At 40.0% G+C, this 24867-nt stretch overlaps 2 protein-coding genes across 4 annotated transcripts; one reads left to right on the plus strand and one right to left on the minus strand.

Moving 5' to 3' along the window:
* Positions 1-2031: 2031 nt before the first annotated feature.
* Positions 2032-6038, minus strand: TMEM70 (transmembrane protein 70). The gene is made up of 3 exons (XM_075415997.1): positions 5721-6038; positions 5229-5340; positions 2032-4110 (listed from the first exon to the last, which is right to left on the minus strand). The coding sequence occupies exons 1-3, from the start codon at positions 5874-5876 to the stop codon at positions 3662-3664; spliced, it is 717 nt and encodes a 238-aa protein (XP_075272112.1). The 5' UTR covers positions 5877-6038; the 3' UTR covers positions 2032-3661.
* Positions 6039-6140: 102 nt separating this feature from the next.
* Positions 6141-22373, plus strand: ELOC (elongin C). 3 transcript variants are annotated; one of them, XM_075416000.1, is made up of 5 exons: positions 6160-6248; positions 6702-6771; positions 14680-14741; positions 16898-17041; positions 19742-22373. In XM_075416000.1, exons 3-5 carry the CDS (start codon positions 14738-14740, stop codon positions 19930-19932), a joined length of 339 nt encoding a protein of 112 aa, XP_075272115.1. In that variant the 5' UTR covers positions 6160-6248; positions 6702-6771; positions 14680-14737; the 3' UTR covers positions 19933-22373. The 3 variants fall into 3 exon arrangements, with proteins under 3 accessions (XP_075272114.1, XP_075272115.1, XP_075272116.1); XM_075415999.1 differs by lacking the exon at positions 6702-6771 and having other exon boundaries at positions 6141-6248; XM_075416001.1 differs by lacking the exons at positions 6160-6248; positions 6702-6771 and adding an exon at positions 9488-9529.
* The last annotated feature ends 2494 nt before the right edge of the window (positions 22374-24867 follow it).

Raw genomic sequence — 24867 nt, forward strand, 5'->3', positions numbered from 1 at the left:
GTGACAAGTGATTGGTTGGTACTGGAAAGGTTGCAGGAGCTGGCAGCCTTCATAGTAGGTCTAGCCTTGCAGATAAGACAGCTTGTAGATCATGTGTTTTAGAAGACTGGCCTTCTACATCAGTGTTTCCTTCAGAAACTCCACCCTTGTGTATGAACACCTTCTCTAGGTCTTATAATTGCTTCTTCCATGTCATACGCAAGTTACTTACATCCAAAGAAACATCAGCAATTACCAGGGACAAAAACATTAGCAAGTAATAACACGACGCAATTAGAACCGTTTTTCACCAAGGGTATAAAACTCAAGAAAAAATAAATGAGCAGAAAGTAGCAGCCCACAAAATTAATAGGATTGTGAAGGATGCGGAGCTGATATTTAAGAATCAAAACATAATCAGGCATTGGGAATGACTTGATAACATTTCTCAGCCTACAGAAACACTCCCACTACAGTCAGTTCTCTTGCAGGATTTGTTTGTAGTGAGAGGGCCTGTTTTGGTTCATACACATCTCCTAGCTTAGAAGGACACCAAGCATTTCAGAGTTTCCCATTGGGAATGAAATATGAAATATCTGTATGAAGACAGACTGCTCAGAACCCAAAACAAAATAGATATGCATCTAGAAGTCTTTTTGGATTACACTTCCATTCCTTTATTTTGTTTCCAAGGTGAAGAACAAACAACAGTTGCTTGAATACTAGTCTCTGCTGCTCTCAACTAGTTCCAGGGATCTAAGCCAGTCACATACGTGCAAGTATATTTGAATACTATGTTCAGTTTTGGGCCCCTCACTACAAGAAGGACGTTGAGGTGCTGGAGCATGTTCAGAGAAGGGCAATGAGGCTGGTCAGGGGTCTAGAGAACAAGTCCTATGAGGAGCAGCTGAGGGAACTGGGGCTGAGGAGGCTGAGGGGGCACATCATAGCTCTCTACAACTACCAGAAAGGAGGTTGTAGCGAGGTGGGTTTTGGTCTCTTCTCCCAAGTAACTAGTGAGAGGATGAGAGGCAATGGCCTCAAGTTGCATCAGGGGAGGTTCAGATTGGATATTTGGAAAAATGTCTTCACTGAAAGTGTTGTCAAGCATTGGAACAGGCTGCCCAGGTAAGTGGTGGAGTCTCCATCCCTGGAGGTGTTAAAAAAATGTGTAGATGTGGTGCTCAGGGACATGGTTTAGCAGTGGACTTGGCAATGTTAGGTTTACGGTTGGACTCGATAAAGGTCTTCTCCAACCGAAATGATTCTATGATTCTAAGTACACATTGTAAGTAAAAATTGAAAAAAATCTAAATCTGAGAGTCCTGGATTTATATACAAGGACAGAGAGAGCTGGAAACATTGACAGGGATGAGGCCAAAGCCATACTTATTTGCCAAGCGTAACAAGTATTATGATTTTAAGATTTAAAACTTGGTTGTTTCCTGAACTGAGTTTGCCAAGTTAGCAGCAAAGAAGGTAGGAGCAGGTAGAATATTGTGCATCTCTATTAACTTTGATCTTCCCTTTCTTTAATATGAAAGTACTGTTAGAAGAAAGCTATGGAATTATCATTATTTTCAAGTGGCACATTGGAAGTATAAAATGCTTTTCTGAGACTACAGCACAGACAGAATCATCATCTATATTCTGGTAGAAATCTGGACTTTAAAATTATTTCTTTAAAATCACCTATGTTTTGGAAAACCACCTACTACCTTAACTTGCATTTCACTGCCAGAAGACAAACAGGTAGAAATAATGTTTAACTTCCATACTTTTTTTGAGAAACTTCGCCACTGGGATGGAAATCTTTTACTATTGCTGCTTAAATCCGACTTGGCCAAATCTCCAATTTAACAGGAGAAATTTTCTGCAGGCAGGAGAAAAGGCTGAGGATTTTGATATTGCTCAAATGGTACATAAATATAATTTTGGGGCCCTCATCTTCTCTTGCAAACTCTTATTTCTTGTTCTCCCTGTATTTGGCATTTAAAGATGAAGTTAACTTTATCCGCAAGTACAAAAAGAAGAGAGTCAACGCATCAGACATGGAAAGAATGGAAAGAATATTTTTAATTAGGTGTAAAACAACATTTCAATAAGGACAAATAGTACAACCAGGTGATCAGAATTGCTTGTTACTGGCCTCCTGTTTTCAATATAATTTATGAATTGTTCTTTTTTATTGTTACCTATGATGGGGTTAGATCAGGCTTTTAAAATTATAGCTGTGCCAACACAAAAGAATTGCCTCAAAAATAGCTGAATGCGATGATTCGCTTTTTAGTTACTCAGTAAGTACATTAAGAGCAGTTTCAAGAGTCAGAAAAACAACATTCAAAAACATTGATGTTTTAATATGATGTACAGCGTCATCCTATGTCAGAAAACTGAAGTAATAGTCTTGGAAAACACTTAGACTTTTAAATACATTTTTTCAGCTAGAATTTAGGAAACATCTGTAAAAGTAGCTGTAATTATTTTTTCTTTATTTGCAGTATTGTGATAACTTCATTAGTAGCAAGCATCAGATTTACTTATTACAAGGGGCACTGCTAATGCAAAGCAAATAATTTGAATTTTGCTTTTTTTTAATTCAGTAATCTTTAGCACTCAAAATATTTAGACCCTTCATTATTTGAAAATAACTGTTAGTTTACACGACAAACCTCTTCTGGGCTAAAAACATTTAAATCCCATTTCCACATACTCAGAGTGCAGAACTAACCAGTCCAGTCACAGGAAAAGATCAAATCCTCTTTTCACTTGAGCTAAAGGCAGCTTTCTTTGCAGTGCTAAAAACCAAGAGGTATGTTTTTTCAAGGCACAGGATCCAAACACCGCTCTACAGGAGATTCCCTTTTGCTCCCCCACCTCACGTAAACGCTGACAGAGTACATTCCAACCACTAGCTGCTAATATTTTCTTTAAGTTGGTTCAAATACCACGTTTCCAGCGGGATATTCACAGAGCAAATCTCATGCTAAGGTGCCTCCCCCTGCCAAGCACACGAGAGGCTTCTTGTTCTCCTCCTCTGGGCACCGGGCTGCTCGGAGCAAGACTCCAGCTTAAGAAACCATTCAGTAGCTGCGAGCAGTCAGAAATTGTTGCGACGCAGCCATTCTCCCCATCTTCTCCAGAGGCCTGCGAGCCTCCAGGAAGCTGTAGCAAGAACTAGCAGCGACAGCCATCAGCTTTCTGAAGACTCCCCCCGGCTACTGGTACCACCAGCAGCATTGACATAAAAGCCTGATGTTTTTTGGATTAAGTACAACAAATCTTTAAGGCTTAAAAGCTTAACTGTGTACTTGACAGGTAATGAGTACTGATTATATTTTATAGGAATGGTTCCTTTTGAAATGGAGATGGTGAGATTGCCACACAGCCCATCCATTTTACAGTTCTCCTGGACAGGTAACAATTAAAACCAAGCCAAGAACAAGCCAGCACGAGACAGATCTTAGCATACCTTTTTTACTATGTTTTGTGTCATTAACTCTTGCAGAAACCCTCACATTGTTTACAAGTTTAAAAAAATAAGGGTTTTTTTATACATTCCAAAAGGCATTTGGGGAACTCTAGCTACCTGATACTTCAGAAAGTGTAATAGAATTTTACATTCTCTCACATATACAGCACTGCATCATGAACAATGATAGTAACATTCATTATCTTCAAATTATTTCCTTTCATCAGCTTCCTTCTCCTCCTCGAAGTTAAAATACAAGGATTTGTCATAGCCCATGAGATGGTTATAATCCTGAATATTCGGGAAAAGTGTCGGATTAACAAGCATTGATTTTGTTCTAGCATAAAATGTTGTAAACATCTTGGTGATGTCTGGAATCTTCACATCTTTCTGATGGAAAACAGTTGCTTTTTCTGCCAAGATCGCATTGTATGTAATGGCTGTATACGTGTCCATTTCATCTTTATAATAGAGTCGGATCACATAGCCTTTTGTCAGGACATGCAAAGTAACTGGTGTCACAAATGTAAAGAAACCGATCAACCCATAAAAGGCAGCTTGTATAAACAGGCTTTCAAACCCAATACCAGTTTTGAGCATGACATAGGGCACCATGAACAGGTTGAATATGCTGGTGGAGTAAGAGAAAAACCTCACACCTACAGAAAACAGAACATAAACAAAGGTTAATACTTAGGAGTAAAATCATCTCTGTAATTACACATGTTCTGCTACTATATATTCATGGCATTACTTCAACAGCTGCAGTTACTGAAAATGCACGTGTCTTTTTTTTTTTTTTTTTTAGAACTCAAAAAGACACCACTGGAAGTTCAACCCTGTTTTCTTGCCACTGTTCTGGGTGGTTTATATGTTCATGCCGGGTTTATCAAAGCTGGTAGCTGGCTCTATTTCTATGACAAAGTCAGCTACTAGCTATTACGCACGCCTATGAAGTTTTCACTTCACAGATGGGAAACTGATGTCAAAAGAAACTTGACTGCCGCCACGGACACACGTAGTGGTAATCATCACAGATATGACTGGGAATTTCTCTCTTCATCAACAACTAATGTTGACGTTCAGTGTGCATTACAAAGAAGCTTGCTTGGTCCCCCACTATGTGTAACTTGAAAAACCTAGGTTATTCAATATTAACAAGTACTCCACAGCCATCTTGTGTGCAGCTTGAAAGGCAGCAGACAGCACTGCAGACCACCCACAGCTCTCAGGCCACCACGAGAACCAGTAGTCTACAATGCTGTGGTAATTAAGTATGTTAAAGCACACGTCCTCCCTCTTTAAGATACATTTCAAAAAAGCATATCAGAAAACATCCAATGGATTACTTTTCACTAGGTCTTTGCAACATTAGCTGGTCAAAGACAGATCAACAAAGTTGCATTACAGGTTATGCCTTTTATCATAGTATCTGTCTACCTCAGAAACATGTCAGTAACATTTGAAAGCACACAGAATGTAAACTGCAGCTACAGCTGGTCTCTGCTACTGGGTTGGGTAATGCACTCCAAAGGCTGCAAGAGAAATGGAAGGGGGCTGAGGGGTTACGGAGATGCACAGCACCTACAGAACTCCCCGCAGACCAAAGCGCAGAAGCGGAAACCAAGCACCACCACCACATTATTTCTGCTGTACAGAGGATCCAGGTTTTAGCAGAGTCGGAAAGGAGAACACTCTCTCTTATAATGTTGCATTTTAAAGTTATTAAACACTGCTAAATCAAAACAAGCAATACAAACCACTTCAAGACACATACCTAACACTGCCTTTGCCAGATTTCCTTTATAAACTAACCTCCCGTGCTCCGGGTGTTCCTGAGGAGAGGACGTGCAGAGGCTGCGAACAGCCGCTCCTGGAAAAGACGTAACCTGAAAGACGAAAGCAGTACATGGCCAAGCGACATCAGCACCAACCTACACTTTATTTATATTCGTATACATACATAAATATACATGCATACACGTACATATACGCACACGAGGCTTCTCCTTGCCCCGAGCCTGCCCCCAGCACCTTAAATAAGAGCTTAGCTGGGTTACACCACCAACCACACTCCAGCCGCCAGCCCACACACCTCCTTGACTGGCCTAACCGCCCTCCCTTTGGCCGTCCCGAACCAGCACTGGGCATTTGCAGCCAACGCCCCGCCACACGCAGCCCCGGCGCCCGCCGCCCTCCGCCCGGTGCCCGAGCCAGGAACAAACCGCCAGCCCCAGGAGCGCCGCCCTCCACCCCCCCCGCACACAACCTGCCGGGACCCGGCGGCAGCGGCGAGCAGGCCCGCCCGGCGGCGGCAGGCGGCCGGGGGCCCGCGGTGAGCGGCGGCCCGCAGCCAGGCGGCGGAGGAGGCCGGGGCGGGGACACGCCGCACACCGGCCACCCGCAGCAGCAACAGCGGCAGCATGGCGGCGAGCGGGAGGCGTGGGGCAGTGCCACCCGGCAGCAGCCCCCACCGCCCCACAACCCGACGCTTTGGTTCCGCCCGCAGGAAGGACCCGCAGCCCCGTTTCAACGCCTCCCCCGCGCCGCTTCTAACATGGCGGGCAGGCACTTGCCCGCCCGCGAGAACTACGCGCCCCGGCATGCACCGCGCCGCTCCGCACGGCATGCCGGGAGTCGGGCGCTGCGCGCCTTCCAAGGGTAGGGCGCGGGGAAAGGGAGGGGGCGCTCGCCCCGGGACGGAAGCGCCCTCTGACCCCGGCGGAAGTGCTCGGGAGGCAGCTGGCCCGACGCGGCGGGGGCCCTGGGAGCGGGGCGGAGGGAGCGGCGCTGACGGGTGAGTGGCGGCGGGGGCTGGCTCCGCTGGGGCGGGAGGGCTCCGCCGCCGCCCGGGAGGGGGTGAGGCGGGCGGGAATGTGGAACGGGGAGCCCCCGGGGCCTGCCCGTTCGAGGGGAGCGGGCCTCGGCCTCCGCGCTGCGCTCGCCCCGCTACCACAGGCGCGGGGTGGGGAGGGCTGGAGGGGAGCCGGGCCGCGGAGCGGAGGGTCTTGGCGGGGCGGGGGAGCGCGGGGAGCCGTCCGGGAGCGTGCGGAGGGCCGCGGTGCCGGGTCGGGCACCCCGCCGGGACGGTGGCGAGGGGCGCGTTTCGTTCCTGGGCGTGCGGGAGCGAAGCGGCCTCCGTGACATCCAGGCGCCGCCGGGAAAGGGGCTTTCCGAAACGGCTTTTTAATTAAATATCGCTCTTAAACTTTTTCCGCCACAAACGACGTCCACCCTCTTCCCACGACAGGCCCTAGAGAGAGGGGAAAAACTAAGGCCGAAAGAATTTAGGATGCGCCCCCAGGGGTTGTTAAACCAAGGTGAGAAGTGCTGGTTGAAGTGCGGTAGCTGTCACGGTCGACGAACTTAAGCAAAGCAGGGTTGGCGGAAAAGGGTGACACGCGTACATGTAGTAAGGAAAGTAAGCTTTTGAGTGCCATGTGTTCCTCAGAGGGAGATTCTGCTTTAATAGAAGGGGGCCTGAGCATTGGTAAGTTATTGATGACTTCAGATACGTGTGTGAACAGGAAAGGGGGTGTTAAGCAGTTAACTTTGAGGGCCAGATTAATCTTACAATGTGTAATACCGTATGCAGGAACTTTATTAAAGATGTTTAATGCTGTAGATTGTGAGTTAAGCCTGGCACTGTAGGGAGATGTAGATAGTTGTGGGATGTTTACTTGGTTTGCTGAAGATCACTTGCAAAAATTCTTTTCTGAAGAAAGCCAGAAAAACATAGACAAGCAAGAGACCTTTGGGCTGAGAAGCACTGTGTGCCCTTATATCTTAATAATCCCATACGTGCTATACTAAGGACAAATAAAAATATTGTTAGGGGAGAAATAATGTTTATTAGCTAAAGGGTTACTTAGAAAAGGAATAAGTGTTAAGTTTTCTGTGATACATTGACTACCATCTTCGCACATGTAGCGCCCACCTTACGTCTTGAGATCAGCCTTTCCATGTGCTTGAGTTACGTCAATAAAATTTTTGCTAATGTTTCCCGTTAACATTGAGAGCTTTAAGATAATCTGTAGCAACTTGCAGCATTTAATTTTTTTTCTTGTTGTATGAGAGAGAAGTCCTTTGTGATTTTTTTTTTTTTTTAATATACTAGAATGGATGATGAACAGATTTAGCTAGTTTCGTGTTGTCTTAAATCTTCATGAAGACTTAATATTGGTACGGGGAGGAGATCCAGCTGATTCTCTGAGGTACCTTCTTCTGTCTCTCAACCTTGTATTTCTTTTTCTGATACCTTTGTGTTCAGGCTTCTGTCCCTTACGCTTTGTGTGTGGACCAATAAATACTTTTCAAAAGTATATTTAGCTTCAGATGTTTTACCATGTTTTTGCAGTTTTCAGTGTATATTACAAGAAACCCTAAAGTTTTGTCATAAAAGTATGGGTGCTGTCAGATTAAAGTAAAGTAATTTTGATGTATTTTTACAAGTTGTCTTGCACCTACAAAAGTTCAGAATTTAACTATCTTCATTATGGGTTAGTTTGCGTAATAGTAGTTTTTGATGAATGCTTATACAGAGAGGGCAGAAATCCATGCCCTATATAATTTTGGAATATGCTAGCAGCTTTTTTTCCCCTAAGGGCAAGAGATGTATAGTACAGGGCTTTTACTGTATGTTAGGAAGACAACAATAACACACTTTTTTTTTTTTTTAATGTCTTGGAAATTACTGAAAAGGAAAGTTTGCGTAGACAGAAAAAGAACATCTTGTGTGAGGTCTTTGATACTCCACGCATGGTATCCTACCTCATCTCCTGTTTATCTTAACTAGCATTCACCTGCAGTGCACCTTCCTGTCACACTTCAGTTTGTCGCTGAATATTTGAATTTTAGTGCCCATGAGTATGGAATCGTGATTCGGCTGATCTGGAAATCACACCATACCAGTTTTCCTTAGTCTTTTTTCTAAATATGCTTCAATCCTTATTTACATCAATTTAGTATTCATTGTTCAGTATGTATCAAAAAATAATTAAAGAGTGGTATTTTTAAACAAGTTAGTATATAGGATTAAGAACAGGCCTAGAGTTTAGGATTAAACAGTAGGAGGCTACTGATGTAGCACACAACAGCCTTTGTTTACTGATGAACTCATACTAATATACAAATGACTTCCAGAGAGTGTCACGATTGGCTTCTAAACTAACCTAGGAATTGTGAAGGCATTTGTGTTATTTGCCCCGCATTTTCCAAAAGTTGATAGCGTAGAATACAGAATTGTCACTAGCCAACGCATACAAAAGCCGTGTGTGCATTGTGCTGCTGATCAGTTGGAAGCCATTTGAGTTTCCTTAGATCAGAATTTGAGTTTTTAAAGAGTTTTCTGTGGGATCAAAGAATCCGAGTCCTTGAAATGTTTGCATAGATGTAATTTTCTTGTGCTAACCAGAATAAAGTAGGGTTCTGGAATGCATACAGTGGTTGCATGTGTTCAGTTAAATTAGCATGTGTCCCTCAAGTCTATTCCGGTCTCATCGACATAGAAGATACATGAGGAAATGGTATTATAGAAATTCTGGGAAGCTTGGGAAAGGAGCACGCAGCTTTGGAGTGAGCTGGGTGGGTCATGGACATGCCTCGTTTTTTTTCTTGCATTTGATGCTCAAGAGAAGACTCACTATACCATAGTATTTCTTCTTAAGAGTTGTAAGGAGGAGAATAAGTTAAGTAAGCTAACAAGAACACTTGCCTTGTGTAGGTTAGTTACCGTGTTTTATGATACTTTGCTGTATTCTACCTCATAGGTGTGAATATGCTAGCAACTTATGAAAATTTTCAGTTCTCTAATACCTAACAAGAATTTTGTGTTTTCTGCAGCAAGAGCTTCCTTTTTAGACTGGTTGGAAAGTCTCTGTACCAAATTCGCTGGTTTTAGTTGTGTTGTATTCTCCCTCATTGATTAAAATTTTTTATGTAATATTTGTCTTAATGAATGCAGGTTTTGCTTATCTGTTTTTCTTCTTTTTTTTTAAAGGAGGCAAGGCAGGAGAACAATAATACCGAATACATGTGCTTTTTTTGAGACTAAAGGCAGGGAGCTGAGCTACCTAACTGGTAATGCCACATAAGCTTCTTGAAGGGGAAATGGAATCTTGAATGTACTTCAACAAAAATTAGCGTTTTTTTTCACGAGTCTGAAATAGCCAGGTCAGAAATATATAATAAAAAAGGGAAATGTTTGAGCGTTCAGAAAGCTTGGATTGTTCACTTCGCTACTGCTGCATTGGTGTAGTCTTGGTGATGTCAGACAGGGGCACCTATAAAAAGTGGAAAAGTAATTAAAAGTATAGATAGTTACCAGGCATCTTCAGAAATCTCACAGAGTCTCTTTCTTCATGTTGTCTTGGCAAATGTTGTAATTTATATTATTTTCATTATACAGAAGGAAAATATACTGACATGTTTTGCAATAAATAGTGCATTGGAAAATACTCTGTCAGAAAAGAATTTCTGGTAAGAGAACAAAGCAGGTCACTTGACTTTCCTGTTTCTAACCTATTATTTAATACTTAAGGGCATGCAGTTGTCATTTAAAAAAAATATTTTTGTACAGAAAATTTCCCTCCACATTCCTTTTACTCTACACACAAGTGATAACTTGTGTGTGGCAGAGAGTTTTATATCCTTCATCTAACTAATTTCTTTTCTATGCGCATTTTTTTTTTTTCTGGTTTTGGGGGACGTTAAATAACAAATCAAGATTTCTATCAAAAATAAATTAAATATTGCATGTTTTCTGTGCCAATTTTTCAGTATATTTCTTCTGCTGTGCCCATTTATTTTTCTGTAAACTTAAGAACCAGTAAGATAGTTGACTGAAAAAATAGGCTGTGGCTTGCACAAGACCATGTTAACAGTGTCTCAGGTAACTTGAGTGTAGTTGTTGGGAAGAAGATGCTTTTCACAAAATAATAGTTTTGAACTGCAGTGTCTAATCTTCATAAAGTGTCATGACACACTGAATACTTCTTGATCCAGAAGAGGAACCAATAGAGGCTAATGGGTTGTTAGTGCTTTTTTAGTTTTTTTCAGATTTCCCAGGTTTCTTATTTTTCTTTCCTTCTCTACTCTTTTGTTGCATTGACTCTGATTTTTCTGTGCTCTCTGCTGTCATTATTTTGTCAGGAGTAAATCCATACTCCTAATAGTATTCATGATTATCTTTTTTTTTTTCTTTTATGGGAAATGACATGTTGTTAGAATAGAAACTGAGTGAAAACAAACTGTATCACTTGCTTACATGTCGAATGCATCGTGTAATAGAATGTATGATGTCTTTTTCGTAACAGCAGGTAGGCTTTCTGCATCTTTTCCCTTTGGCAATAGAATATTAGTTTTGGTCTATATTTGGAACCAAACTTGGATTCTGGAATAGTAGTATAAATTTTATTCTTTTTTTAGTTTATGTTAATTTGCTGGACTTAAACTGAGGAATAATGTTGGCATGCTTCTCCCTCTTTGATGTTTATCCTCTTAATGAATCGTTATATTTATCTTTGTTCCAGTTTTATTTTGCTAAGCTGAGTAAGCAAGACTGATTTTTCTTTTAAACAACAGACTCTTCAGTCATATTAGTAGCTCCTTTCTGTAGTTCTTGTAATTAGAACAACTTTTTCTTGAAAACAGGAATTCAGGGTTGTGTGTGGTATTCCAGACAAGTTGTTGCTCATGTGCAACAATGTTCATATTTCCCTATTGCTGTTGAAAAAAAAATCTTGATGTGCCTTTGCTCTTTTTGCCCCACTCCCCTTTTTTTTTTTACCTGCAGAGCCGAATCGGTTTATAGCTGACCACACAGTGGCTATACTGCCAAATAACGAGCCCTGACTACATGAAAGAAGCTTGTATTGGTCCCTATGTGCAGTACCTTGCACTTCATATGATTTCATTTCATGTGGCTTCAAATATGCCATTTTTCAAGACCTGTCACTTGTGTGTGTGATACCCTCTTTCCCTTTTGTTGCAGTGCTTTCCACTTCTGTCTCATCTAAACCAACCTCCTCTTTTCTGCCAACATTGTTAAAAAAAAAAAAAAAGTTCAATATCATTTTTGGAGGAACTAGTAGGTCTTTTCCAGTCCAGTTGTTCCATGTTTGCAACATCATACTGTATTCTTGTAGAAAGTTTCTTTCTCATTTTAAGATTGCCCTTTCATCACATTTAGTTAACCTCAGATGATTTACTGAATCCAGATTGCAAATTGTTTAAGTTTCCTTTTTTCAAGGAAATGACTAATTTTTTTAGATATTGTATTAGTCCAGCATGTCCTGAATCTGCTAACGTTTACTGCATTTTTGTCCTGTTTTCCTTTTTAATACGATTGAATTCAGAACACTGAGCCTCGTATTTTTTTTTCTTCTTGAAGTGTTAACTGCTGTATTTATTTTCCCCTCTCTAATCATATGATAGCACATTTCATTTTATTTTATTAAAATCCTCATCATGATTTTTTTTTTGGAGCATTCCTAGTGTTTTGGTGTAGACATTTTTTCGGTTCCTCAGCTTCAATGTATTGGCCTCCTCAAGTTAAACTTTTACCTTGGAAGGTGTTGATATATTTGCATTCCCACTACCTAACCTGTTTTTATTCCTGTATTTAGTGTCATTATTTGTATTGGAAACTATGGCATATTTTATCATCACCAGTAGCTCCACAAAATGGTATAACTTCTGTGTTTTTTTTTAAATTAGTATTATTTATAGATTATAAGTGGTTTCACTGCTCTTTTGGAGTGTAGGGAAGGATTCTGTGGCTAGAGAAAGAGGCAGCACAAATGATCCTCTACTGCGAAGTAGAAGTAATAATGTAAGGTGTTCCTTCAGTTCCTGTGCAACAGATACTCTCCAGTAAGATGCTTGATTTACGTTTACAAAAACTGTTAAGTAGGGTGAAACATCCCATCAGTTTTGTGCCACAACTGTTCCAGCACCTGAATATAGTTTTTTTTTTTTTTTTGTATGAGTTCCTGGAATTACTAAAAATGATGAAGACATTTAACACTTGTTATTAAGGTATCTCTGTGACAGCGTACACAAATGAACTCTTAAAGGGCATTCTTGAATGTGCCTTATGCTCAGGAACTTATGACTGGCAAGAGTACAGGTGAAAATGTTCCTTATACCAGTGGGGAAGGAAAATGTTTTGTAAGATACTTCTGTAAGGTCAGGATAGTTTTCAAAGACAACAGCAATGTAAGTGGAGGATGCGTTTTGCTCAGTTCTCCACAGACAACTAAAAACTGTTGGTTATGTATATGTAGTTTGATGAGGAGTATGTAACGAAGTGCCTTCCTGAGGAACCATTCAGATTATTTCGTATTTGTAGTTATGAAAAAAGGGTGATGGAACAAGTCAGTACAAAAGTGCTATTGAGAAGTAAAGCTATCGGCAGTAGCAAAGAGCTGCATCCTCTGAAGAGATGCAGAGATCTCTGTAAATCTTCCTCCAAATCTTGCAGCTCCCTCTTCAACTTGCTTATGTTTTTTGCTAGGCTTTTACCAGAAACATAGGAAGGAGGGGATGGCGGGAATGGTCTCTTATTTTTTTTTTTTTTTTCACACCTCCCGCTCTGGGGTCTTGCTCTGATGAATAATCGCAGTTTGTGTCTCTGCTGTTGCTTGTTGCTTTTTGAAGCAACAACACAGATTGTCAGAATCATGAACGGTCTCTTTGCTGCCCCCCGACCCTGGGTATCGGTTGGGAAACCACCCAGAGTGACTGGTGCTTTTTCCTGAACCTGAGGGCACACAACAGTGGTTCATTGATTTGTATTGGGTTAATGTTTGGAGAGTAGCTGTTGGCATGAAAGGAATGCTAGGGCAGGAGGTAGGTGGGTGGAATTTCGCTTCCAAAGTTTCCTTTTCCACAGCAGAGATGCTCTTCAGTGTGAAGAAATGTATGTTGTATCTGAACATACCGCATTTGTTTTGCAAATAAGTGCTTCCATTTCTCTAACTCTTTGGATTTATTTAGATGGTGAAATACATGTGCAGCAAGCATGCTCGCTGTGGGGGGGTTGGACTAGATGACCTCTAGGGGTCCCTTCCAACCCAAAACTTTCTATGATTCTATGATTCTATGAAGTTGGATGTCAATTTATATGCTATGAAAGCTCCTGGTTAACTTACCATGTGAATACCTACGTTAAATGTCTGAAGTAGGTTATCTTGGTGACATTGGTGGCTCTATCAGGAACTGTCAATCTTCTGGGAGAGACAGGTTGGAAGCCAGGTATTTAGTGCATGCTGATTAGACTGATCCCTGAGCCTTCTCTTCTTCAGCCTAAACAGCCCCAGTTCTCTCAGCTTCTCCTCATATGACAGGTGCTCCAATCCCTCAGTCATCTTTGTGGCCCTTTGCAGGACTCAGTTCAGTCTGGCATGGACTGGGGAGCCCAGAGCTGGACCCAGCACTCCAGATGTGTCCTGCTAGTGGTGAGTGGAGGGGCAGGATCACCTGCCCCAGCCTGCTGGCAACACTCCTCCTCATACAGCCTAGGGTGCCAGCAGGATGCCTTTACTGCCAGAGCACCTTGCTGGCTCATGTTCAGCTTGGTGTCCACCAGTAACACCGGGTCTCTTTCAGCAAAGCTGCTTTCCAGCTGGGCAGCCTCCAGCCAGTACTGGTGCCTGGGGTAATTCTTCCCAAGGTGCAGGGGTTTGTACTTCCCTTTGATGAACTTCATAGGTTTCCGGTTAGCCCCATTCTCCACCTTGTCAAGGTCCTTCTGAATGGCGGGACAACCACTCCTTCTATTCACAGCATAGTGAACTGTTCTCTGAATTTTTTTTTTTCCTTCTGTAGACAAGCCGTTCAGTCTCTTAAGAGTCTTTTGCAGTGTGGCAAAACTTGCTTTCTTTACCTCCCAAATACCATTGCACGGATGGTGTCTGTAGCGATAAAAGTCGTAAGGCTCTTGAAATAACTCTGGCTTTGTAGTCAGGAGTCTTTAAAAACCTTAGGGGAACAACTTCTTTACAAAGTAAGCTAAAACTTAGAGGTACTTGAATGTGGTAGCAATGTCTGGACAGCAAAGATAAGTTTCAAAACATAATGTTTTCAAAACATAATGCTTATCAACATTGTGTACTGTGACTCATGGTAGTCTTTTGAAGAGTGTTTATGATCACATAAAGGCTAATAACTAAAGCTGACTTAAGAAATTGTGCTACTGACTGAAAATACTGCCACTTGTGTCTTTTCAGACGCTCCTATTGCAAAAGCTGCTGTTGAAAAGAAACAATTTTTTTTTATAAGAAGAGAATGGGTAAGTTAATCTTGGAAGGTCTTTTTTTGATTCCTGTAATGTGAAGCCTTTTCTCTCTTCACAATGGTAGAGGAGGTGAATTGTGAGACTAAATGTTGATCTTGTCACTGTTTTTCTTGTAGCCTCAAAAGTTAATGGAACTTCCTACAAGTGTTTTTAGGAGGATTTTCTCAAACGACTGTTCATTTGCCAAAAGACTTGTCCAGAGTGCATCTGTCTAACAACAAATTTCTCTTGCTTAGTATGCACAGTGCTGGAAACATACATGCTAAATAAACAGGGTGCCTTCAGGCTTTAATAGCACTAAACTTTTAGACAGTGGACAAGAAAATTTCATTATGTACCTTTAAAAATTTTTGTTTGTTTGTTTGTTAACTAAGATCAGCCTGTTGAATTCTGGCTAAGAGATCATAATAAAGACTGATTTCTGATAAATTACATTGTGTCTGCATATGATCTGACTAAATGTCGGAAACTGTTGTATCTGCCTCTGCAGCATGACTGGTGAATGAAACATGATTGGACAGATTCTGGTTTTAGCTACACTTTTTCTGAATGTATTTTAGCATGCTTGGCACTGGCAATACGTTATTAAAATTGGCAATAACTACATGGTAATTCAATTTTAACTTCAAATTCACAAAGCAACCTAATGGATTAGGGGAATGTTATTTGCTGTAATGCCAGGTACTCATTCTGATCTAATTAGTATAATTTCTATTCTTTGTTTTGTCAGAAACATACACAACACTAACAAACAAATGTCAAATTTGTAGTATATATCTGTTTTATCTTCTGTACTTCTGCATACAATCACAAAATACTGGCAGTATGTTACTTTTCTAGAAATGTACAGATCTCTTCTGTTATACTTTTCCAAGCTGGAAAAACTTCTAGGACTTACATTTTTAACTTTCTGACAACATTAATACTGTTCTTAAAATCAAATTTTTTGTGCAGTGTCAAATTCAAGTATTTTTTAATGGAATTCTAGCAATATTTGCTATATTAGTCCCTTAGAAAATACAGTATTTGAAAGAAGGCATTAACTTTCCAGTTTGAATTTTGTTTGAATTGTATATTTAGTGGGGTCAGATTTTTTTACGCTTATTTTTTTCAAAAATATTTTAAAATTACTGCAGTCTTTATTACTTAAGAGTTTACAGGAACATATAAAGATCAACTACAGAGACAGTCTCCTTAGTGCGATGGTGTCCTATCATGCTAAGCACTGTACAGGTACAAAGAAGGTCAGTGGTTCCTACCCCAGAGAGGGTGCTGCTGCAATAGAAAAGACAGGTGCAAGATGGGGACACTGTTAAGACTGACAGAGTGAACAAGTGCAGCGGTGGCAACAGTAATAGGGTTTCTTTCAACTTTTCAAGATAGCAATGTTAGGAGAGAATAAATGAACGAACAAAAAGGGAAGGGGCATAAGGCCTTCTAGAGAAACAAAGTAGAGAGCGGGTATATAGTGAGACAGAAAAGAGAAGGGAAACAGAAGAAGCACAGTCAAAACTGCTGTTCCCCAAAACTGGGGAGAATTTCCAGATTTCCTTGAGTTTAGTGCTTTTGCGGTTTCCCTGTTTTCCACCAAGGGTCACAAAATGGGTGTGCACTAACACTCTGTGGTTCTGGGTCTGGCTGAGCAGTGGGGGAGGATGAATCTTATTTCATGTCATTTCTTCAGTGCAGGAATACTGGCTGCTTTTATTCTTACCTGTGGTTCAAAAAGCACTTTTTTTCCATACAGTCTGTATTTTTAAATATTAGATATGTAGTTTGGTAACTTTTTGTAAGTACTAGTTTGATAAACATGGTAATAGCCTTATGGAGGGAAGCAGTAGCATATTCAACTCACTTGAGAATGTCTAAAGGAAAATTTCTTCCCTACGCAGATTTCAGTAATCATGCCAGAATTTGGTGATGGAGAAATGAGAGAAGAGAGATGTTAACACAAAAATTCTTACTTTAAAGAGATTGCTGAGCACTTCAGAGAAATTGTCTTCAAATATGCAAAATGCTTCTGTCTTATTTCTGGTTGTATTGGGTTCTTCTGTCTGCAAACACAGTCATAGAAAAGACTGCAGCTTGCATCCTTACTGATGTGAATCAGTCATAGTGTTCTGAAACTGTTAATCTGTTTTCCGTTATAGATGGAGAAGAGAAAACATATGGTGGGTGCGAGGGCCCAGACGCTATGTATGTGAAGTTAATATCCTCTGATGGCCATGAGTTCATTGTAAAAAGAGAGCATGCATTAACATCAGGAACAATAAAAGCTATGTTGAGTGGGCCAGGTAGGTACAAAAGATTTAATACTTCATGTCCTTTGTTTTCGCTTTTCGACAGTTTGAATTTCTATTATGCAGTGAGTGAAAGTTGGAATAAATGGTAACTTTTCCAGATCTTGCCTAGTTCCTGTTTCCAGTGGAACAATCCAGCTCTGTGGGGTATTGTACGCCCAGGCATACAGTTGGACTCTCTCTGCTTTCGGACAGTTAGTGTTCCTACAGTGTCATTACTACTGGTTTCCCATGGTATGAGAACTAGAGGGTATGACATGAAACGTGTCAAGTTCAAAACAAACAAGAGTCTGTAGTTCTTTGTTGCCACCTCCATGGTGGAACTTTTAGTATTCTGTACTGGGTCTGGCTGGTATGGAGTTAATTTTCTTCACAGCACAAGAAACATATGGTTCTGTGCTCTAGATTTGTGACCAAACCAATGCTGACTGCACACCAATGTTTTAGCTGTTGCTGAACAGTGTTTGCACAGTGTCCAGGCCTTCTCTGTTTCTCACTCTTCCCCCCACGCAGTGAACAGACAGCGTGGGGTGCCAGAGGTTGGGAAGGAACACAACTAGGCAGATGACCCAAACTAACCAAAGAGATACTGCATGCCATGGAGCCTCATACTCGGAAGTAAAAAGGGAGAGGACGGGGTTAGGGAGGTTAGCCATCTTTTGCTTGTGAACTAGCTGGGCAGCAGGCTACGCATGGGAGGTGCTGAGTGATTACTTTTGCATCAGTTGTTTTGTTTTCTTTCTCTTCTTCCACTTGTCTTTCACTTACTAAACAATTTTTTATCTCAACTCACGAATTTTCTTGCTTTTACTCTTCCTTTCCCCTTCCCTTGTCCCATTGTGGGGGAAGTGAGCACGTGGTGGGTGCTTAGCTGCCTGCTGGGGTTTAGGCCACAACATGTTCGCAAGATCCTATGGCAAGGAGTTCCTGAGCTTAATGGCGAAAGTTAGTGTAAGTTGGAGAGGAGAGTAGGTAAACTTACAGAAGGGAAGGACCTCATGTGTTACTGAATATGTGAGACTACCTCTGGTTTCAGAAGTGTCTGAACTAATTCATGAAGACCAAAAGGGTGAAGGAGAGAACAGGGAAAAGTTAATACATGTGCTTTCCCTCTTCTGCACCCTCACCCCGTACATTTACCTTTGGCCGCTTGAGTGGTGGGCAGTAGGCTACGTGGAGCTCCAACCTGAATGTGGTCGTTCTTATATTCTCTTTTAGATTCTAGCGAGGGGGATTACTGGGGAGATCTATTTGCTTAATATATTTTTAAACTACTTAGTAACAGTTGGACAAACAGAGCAATTAAAATTCTCAGCTTAACGTTCTGCAAAATGTCATTCTAATAGTTGCATTTGAAAATATGTAGCAGGTCCGTTGTGTCTGATCCACTCCATGTCAGCCTCCCAGACATGTAAGAGGAAGAGTAGGTCCTTACAAGACCTGCTCTGAATTTGTTCCACAAACAATGTGAAGAAATAAAAGGTGAAGGAGCCTGCTAGGAAACTGACTTTGTAAAGTAGTCAGCATTCAAGAACATTTTATATAAAAACTAGCAAGATAAATGAGTTGACAAGGAACAGTACTCTTACTGTCTACTTCAGTAGGTCATAATTTCACTGATGTGTCAGTGTTCTCTATTTCAGTACTGTGACATTGCCAGTATGCTAAGATGTCTTCTGTTGCCTCCTACTGTTCCTGTACTAGAGTTCAAGCCGGATTGGCTTCAGTGCATGCAGATATTTCTACACAAATGCGTGTAGACATCAGTAAATAGCTCTGCCTTGTAGTTAGAAGTGGGTTCTTACAGAAGTAGTGGGAACCAAACTTTGCTAGTCTCCCATAAATATGGAGTGCATGTTAGTGTTTTTTGTATTGTCTTTCAGCTTAATGAGTTGAAAGCCCAGAGAGATGAGGAAAAGAGGGACAAAGATGACAATGGAAAGGCTGTGAGCCCAACCACAGGATGACTTTGTATCATCCAAATTTCATGCTTGTAGGCACTATAGAAAGCTAATTTCAAATATACTTGTGTTTTGAGATTTGAGTTTTGAATAAATTCTTCAATATCGAATAGGGATAAACTTGTACTGTATGTAACCTTTCCTCCAGTACAACTAAGGTTTCCCTGTCCCTCCTGCCTGCCTGTTTTCACAGCTTATCAAGTTAATGCGCCTTTGAGGTTTCAAACCTCTGTCAAATCTGCCCGAAACTGACAAGTTCAAAGCTAGTGGGATCACAGAAGGGACTACTGATAAGTGTCCATATGCAGATGTGGAACATCTATAAAACATATTTTTTTTCTTGGATAAGACAGCTAGAAATCTGGATCAGTACTTTTTAATGTTGTTACTGTGACCTTTAGAGCTGAGCACACCACAGTTTTAGAGCACCTCTCAGGTAAGCATCAGAATTAAACCTAAATTTCTGGTGTAGTTGTTCAGTATATTGTTAATAGGCTGCAGCCAAAGTAAACGTGTTGTGATGCAAGGGATCTTAATATTCTTGAGGGTTGAGAATGTGGTACATCCTGCTTTACGCTGAAGAATCTGATACCCAGGAATAAGAGACTATGCAAGTCTATTTGAAATGTGTTGTATTAGTATGGTAAAGCATTTCATTTTGCAGTGAATTGAGATTCTGATGTTTGGTTTGGTGTGTTTGTGTTTTTTGTTTGTTTTTTTTATTTTCCTACAGGACAGTTTGCAGAAAATGAAACAAATGAGGTGAATTTTAGAGAGATCCCATCCCATGTCCTATCCAAAGTATGCATGTATTTCACCTACAAGGTCCGCTATACTAACAGCTCTACGGAGATTCCTGAATTCCCAATTGCACCTGAAATTGCACTGGAACTTCTGATGGCTGCAAACTTCCTAGATTGTTAAATAAAATAAATTATAATAAAAAATGTAAACCTTTTTTCAGTATTTAATACATGTAGTTCAGTTAGTAACTTTTTTTCAGATAGCATGTTGCGTGTGTGCTATTAAGAACTGTAAAGTTCACTGCAGAGGCAATTGCCTTCAGTCCTTTTGCATATAGCAATCATTCAGTTGAAGTTTGTTTTGCTGCTTACACAAATAAGGACCTTTTCACAAACTGAGACAAATAAACAAATATGCCAATTAGTAGATGGCTATGCCTTATCCTTTAGGTGTGGTAGAACTTTCTTTTAATACAATGACCATAGAGAATACTGGAGTTTAGTCTAATGCTCTCTAAAAGGTAATTATAGTTAAATAGGAGTAGCTGTTTAGGGTTTCTAACTTTCTCTTATTGTTAAAGTTTCTAAACATCTGAACTTAATCTCCTTTGTAAGATAGCTGTCCTTTAGCATAGTTATACTAACGAGATTAGAAGTGCCCTCCCTAAGGTTTGTATACTGACACTGATACTCCGTTTAGGTTGAAAGTGGAGTATGTAGGAGAATGCTTAAGGCTTTTAATTTAAATCATAGTATATACCCGTGTAAAGGTGTACTTGATAACATTTTCTTTTATAACCTAAAATTTCCCTGTTAGAAATTAAAAATATTCAAGTCACTTGTCTGCACAGTAAGACTGTGATCCTACTGATGGTGGCTTTTAAGGGGAAAAATAACTATTACAATCTGCGTGTATTTTCTTCTGTATAACACATAAAGTTATTCTTAATGTGCTGTCACTTGACCTGATACGGATTTTATATGGTTTCAGTTATGGTTTATTTCTGTTGTTGTGACTGGTTATCTAAAGTCTGTATTTAATCTTTAGAGTAGTAGTCATTTAAATTTTGTAATATAACAACTGAAAAGATAGCAGTTATTCTATCTTTTACCTCTTCTTCAACCTCTCCCTTGCATCCACAGAAGACGACCCTGAAATGTGGAGGTCTTTTATATTTGAAGGAAAGGGCATTAAGCAGATGTTTAAGGAGCTGTTTTATAAATTTCATAGGTATTTCCAATGTTTTTACAAATATTTTAGGGGGAAAGGATTGGCAAGCCACTGACGTACTACTAGAGTGGAACACGTGATCTCTTGGTAGTCCCTACTGGTAATTGCCTATACTATCTGTTCTTTGTTCAAAACAAGTTTCCATAAAGAAAAAAAAAAAAATCAATTTGAGACAAGAAGTTGCTTTTTGTTCAGCCACAGCCTGAAGAACCCTTCTGCCAAAACCATTTGTAAATGAGAATAAATCTAATGCATCATGAAAAATGATATAAGAACAATGCAGTTACATCAGCTGCCGCTGCTTCAGCTTTCTTTGGATCAAGAAATGGTTGTGATATTTTATGGAAAAATCCCACTGACAAATGGTGGGACCTCTTTATTGATGTAATAAATAATGGTGAATTTAGAGGGCCAAAACCCTCCTCTAAACCTGTTTGCCAGTGTAAATACAACTTTGAAGAGCTTCTTCTGGACAAAAGCTGGTAACTTACATAGACTATGCAGTCTGCCCATGGAGGAGTTCAGCTCTGACAAATGAAAATTTACTCTGGGCTGGAACAGTGCTTGATAGACAAGCTGACATTTGTCAGTGTGTTGATTAGTTGACATTTATTCACATCACATACTTTGGCACAATTTATTGTGTTTACTGTGGGGATGTTTATGACTAGATTGGTTTTGCATGATAAAGCTGAAGTGCATTGCAAGGCGATTGTCTGAAATCCTATGTTTAAGCACTCTCCTTAGTGCTATTAGTAACTCATTTTCAAGAGCACTAAAAAGATAAACCGGAGATACCCTATTATGCTGCGTTTGTTAGAGCTACTAGGAATACCCTAAAAGGTCAAGGAATACTGATGCGGATATTTTAGTCCCAACTATGCTTCAGTGTGAGCAAGTCTCAAGTCCTTTAGCCATATTTGATAGTCTTGAGGTTAATGACTCGGAGTTAAAAATTATTTAGTTTAAAATTGAAGTTAAAATGATGTAATTTTTTTAAAAAGGTGTGGTTCCCCCCCCCCCCCTTTTTTTTAAGCATTCCAAAACAGTCTCCTGTTAAAGTACATTGCATTTTATGATTCCGTACTTCAGCAGTAAGGTCAAATAGTTGGTTTAGTTCTGAATAATAATTTTGTTGTTTTTTTCCTTCAGCTTAATGTATCATACAGTAGCTTTGAACACTCAGGAAATGCAGTAGTGTCCTAGAGCACACTATTTGCAAAACCACCGTCTGTTAAGAAAACCTGCAGATTTCTAAGGGGGAGGGGGGCAGAGGGAACTAGTGCAATTTCCGTGACAGTGACATGGGTATGCTATTACCAGACAATTGGAAACCTATCACGCTTAACCCCCTGAGTTCTAAATAAATTTCAAAGTTGAAAATTTTTAAACCTGTGTTTCTGTTGATTTATGACTTCTCAGAGCAAGTATTCGTATGTAGAATTGTAGTTTTCACAATTATGTGTTGAGCAAAGTGCAAGTATAATTGGTATTTGGGTAGCAGGTGGTGAAACTGCATGTATAAAATAAAAGGTTTTTTTCATAGTTCTGAAGAGTTTCATAGATTTAAAGCGTTTGGACATCTCTGTGCTCTTAATTACAAGAATGCGCAATTCTCGGAAACAACCAAGTACTAAACAAGGATGGTACTCCTGAACAGCCTTGAAGAGGATATTTTGAAGACTTCAGGTGTCCTATAACGCTCCGTTTTACTTGGTCAGCTAGTCCTGTATCTGATGGTTCAAATTTTAAGCTGAAGCACTTACTTAGCCTTAAAAAATTCCCGATTCTTTACTGACTGTAAACAATGACAAAAGTCCTGCTGGGTTATGGTTTTTCATCCTTTGAGTATGTACAAGCTGCTGAAGAACTCTCTGACGGTCTCCAACGGGCAATGGCTCGTGCACCCGGAACGATCGGAACTCTGCTCCGCAAGACATGAAAGTCCTTTTTGGTTTTGAGGTTGAAGAAAGGAGGATTCACCATCAAGATTCGCCATGCCATTGTATTCGGCAGCTGCGTTGAACCCGATGTCTAAAAGGCACTTCTTAATGGTAGTAAGTGGAAAATTGCTTGCTTCTGTCTGTGCTTTATCGCCGTGTATCGTATTTCACAGGCTTAAGTTGCAGGAGTGGGTATTTGTTCTTTTCACCTTTTCTTGTTTTTACTGTCTCACTGAAAGAGGTTTCCTAACGCCTGCCTCGGTCTGTTGGTTTATGATAGTTAAAGTGGACAAAGAAACTAATGGGACAGGAAAGTTAACTTTTCAGTCGGTATTTGGGTCCCCACTTTTATTCATTTAAGTCTCAAATGTTGCAGTATAATTAAAATGAGTAAAAGTTAGTGCTGAGTCAACAAAAGCGTGTGTAGGTATTAATGAGAAATAGCAGGTTTTCCTAGCTGAAAACTAAGGGTGGAGGCTGTGTTGTAAGCTTAATTTCAACAACTGAATGAGATAAAAATAGCAGGTACTCATTATCTTTAAGTGGATCTGAAAATTAAACTATTATGCTATTTTTTGAAGATTGATAGACCAAAGATGTGCAGTTAGCAAAAAAGGCATTTGTTAATTTTTCCTGTGGAAGAAGTTCAACTTTGAAGGATTTTTTGAGAAATAATAAACTGGATTGGAGTTGGATTTGTTTTTAAATGTAGCTTATCAGGTGGCAGTTTTATGGGAAGATACCAGTGCTGTGAATTCGCTGTGTCGCACAACGATTGGGAGAGCTAGAAAAGCACGTACCAGATTTTGTGATTATTATCAGTCACCCATGAAGCTTGTTTAAGTGTCATCACTAGGGCAGCACAGAGAAAAGAACAGTGAGTTTTTATCAAGTTTTAACGAGTGTTACGTGTCGTGAAATAAAGCTTTTAGTGTGTTACATCTACAAACGTAGGTTGTGGTGCAATCTCTCTTGCTTGGGAGAAAGGTCACCAAGATTAAAAAAAAAGGAAAAAGAAGATATTTCTCTCTGTCATTGCCATGTTAACATAAACATTGTTATGTTTACAGAACACAGGATTTTCCTCCCATGCTCTGTGGGAGGAGAATCAGAGATGCAAGATCATGATTGTTCTTTGACAAACGGAGTGCTTCAACATTTTATCTTATTGGACTTACATACTCAAGCAGTTTTCAAGATGTTAATCATATAATGTTTTGTAGCCTCACTTGTTGAGGGTAGAATTGGACAAGTAAGTTAAAGTTGTCCCTGAAATACATGCTGCATTTCAGATTGCTGAAAGTAACAACTTGAGAGTTTTTAGATAAATTAAAATCTTACTGTAGAGCACTAAAGTTACCGGTTTTCAGAATAGTGTTTTAAGATGAGTTTTTTCAGAATACAGACATGGATTAGTGCTACTCCTTATTTATTTGTTGCTAATATCTTTCCTTAACCAGAAACTACTTTCAAGTTAAATACTGTTTAATGTTAATTAATGTCAATTCAAATTCAAAACTGCCATTTCAGATGAGAATCCATATCTAAGGCTTTTCTTTCCATGAAAATAATACTTCTGGTATCCTATGCGCATGTAATAGTGGAAAACCTTTGTCTTGAAAATCACCACTACACAAAACCGTAAGCAATATACTTAATTCATGTTTCTAGGTTACTATAAATTTTTGTTACTCTGTCTGGTAAAACAATGGGATACTTCTTACACAGGTTAATTCACTTCTACATAAATAGTTCTCTGTTTTGGTTGGTATCATGAAGCCTGAAAAATATCTAGGATCTAAAAGCATTTGGCACAGAGGATTTCTTTTTTTATACAGGGGAAAACTTCCTGTATTACCGTACTAAATTGAGATGCATTTTCCAGAAGCGACACTCCATTTGAGTCAAATTTTTTGTAGCTTACTACTTGAAACGTGTAAAT

This window comes from Opisthocomus hoazin, chromosome 3 (genome assembly GCF_030867145.1).
Source record: "Opisthocomus hoazin isolate bOpiHoa1 chromosome 3, bOpiHoa1.hap1, whole genome shotgun sequence".
NCBI lineage: Eukaryota > Metazoa > Chordata > Aves > Opisthocomiformes > Opisthocomidae > Opisthocomus > Opisthocomus hoazin.

Coding starts and splice junctions, on each gene's coding strand:
- TMEM70 (XM_075415997.1), bottom strand. CDS start 5,876: ATGCTGCCGCTGTTGCTGCTGCGGGTGGCCGGTGTGCGGCGTGTCCCC. Junction 5,341..5,720: donor CTGCCGCCGGGTCCCGGCAG/GTTGTGTGCGGG, acceptor TTCGTCTTTCAG/GTTACGTCTTTTCCAGGAGC. Junction 4,111..5,228: donor TCTGGCAAAGGCAGTGTTAG/GTATGTGTCTTG, acceptor TGTTTTCTGTAG/GTGTGAGGTTTTTCTCTTAC.
- ELOC (XM_075415999.1), top strand. Junction 17,042..19,741: donor AGCTATGTTGAGTGGGCCAG/GTAGGTACAAAA, acceptor ATTTTCCTACAG/GACAGTTTGCAGAAAATGAA.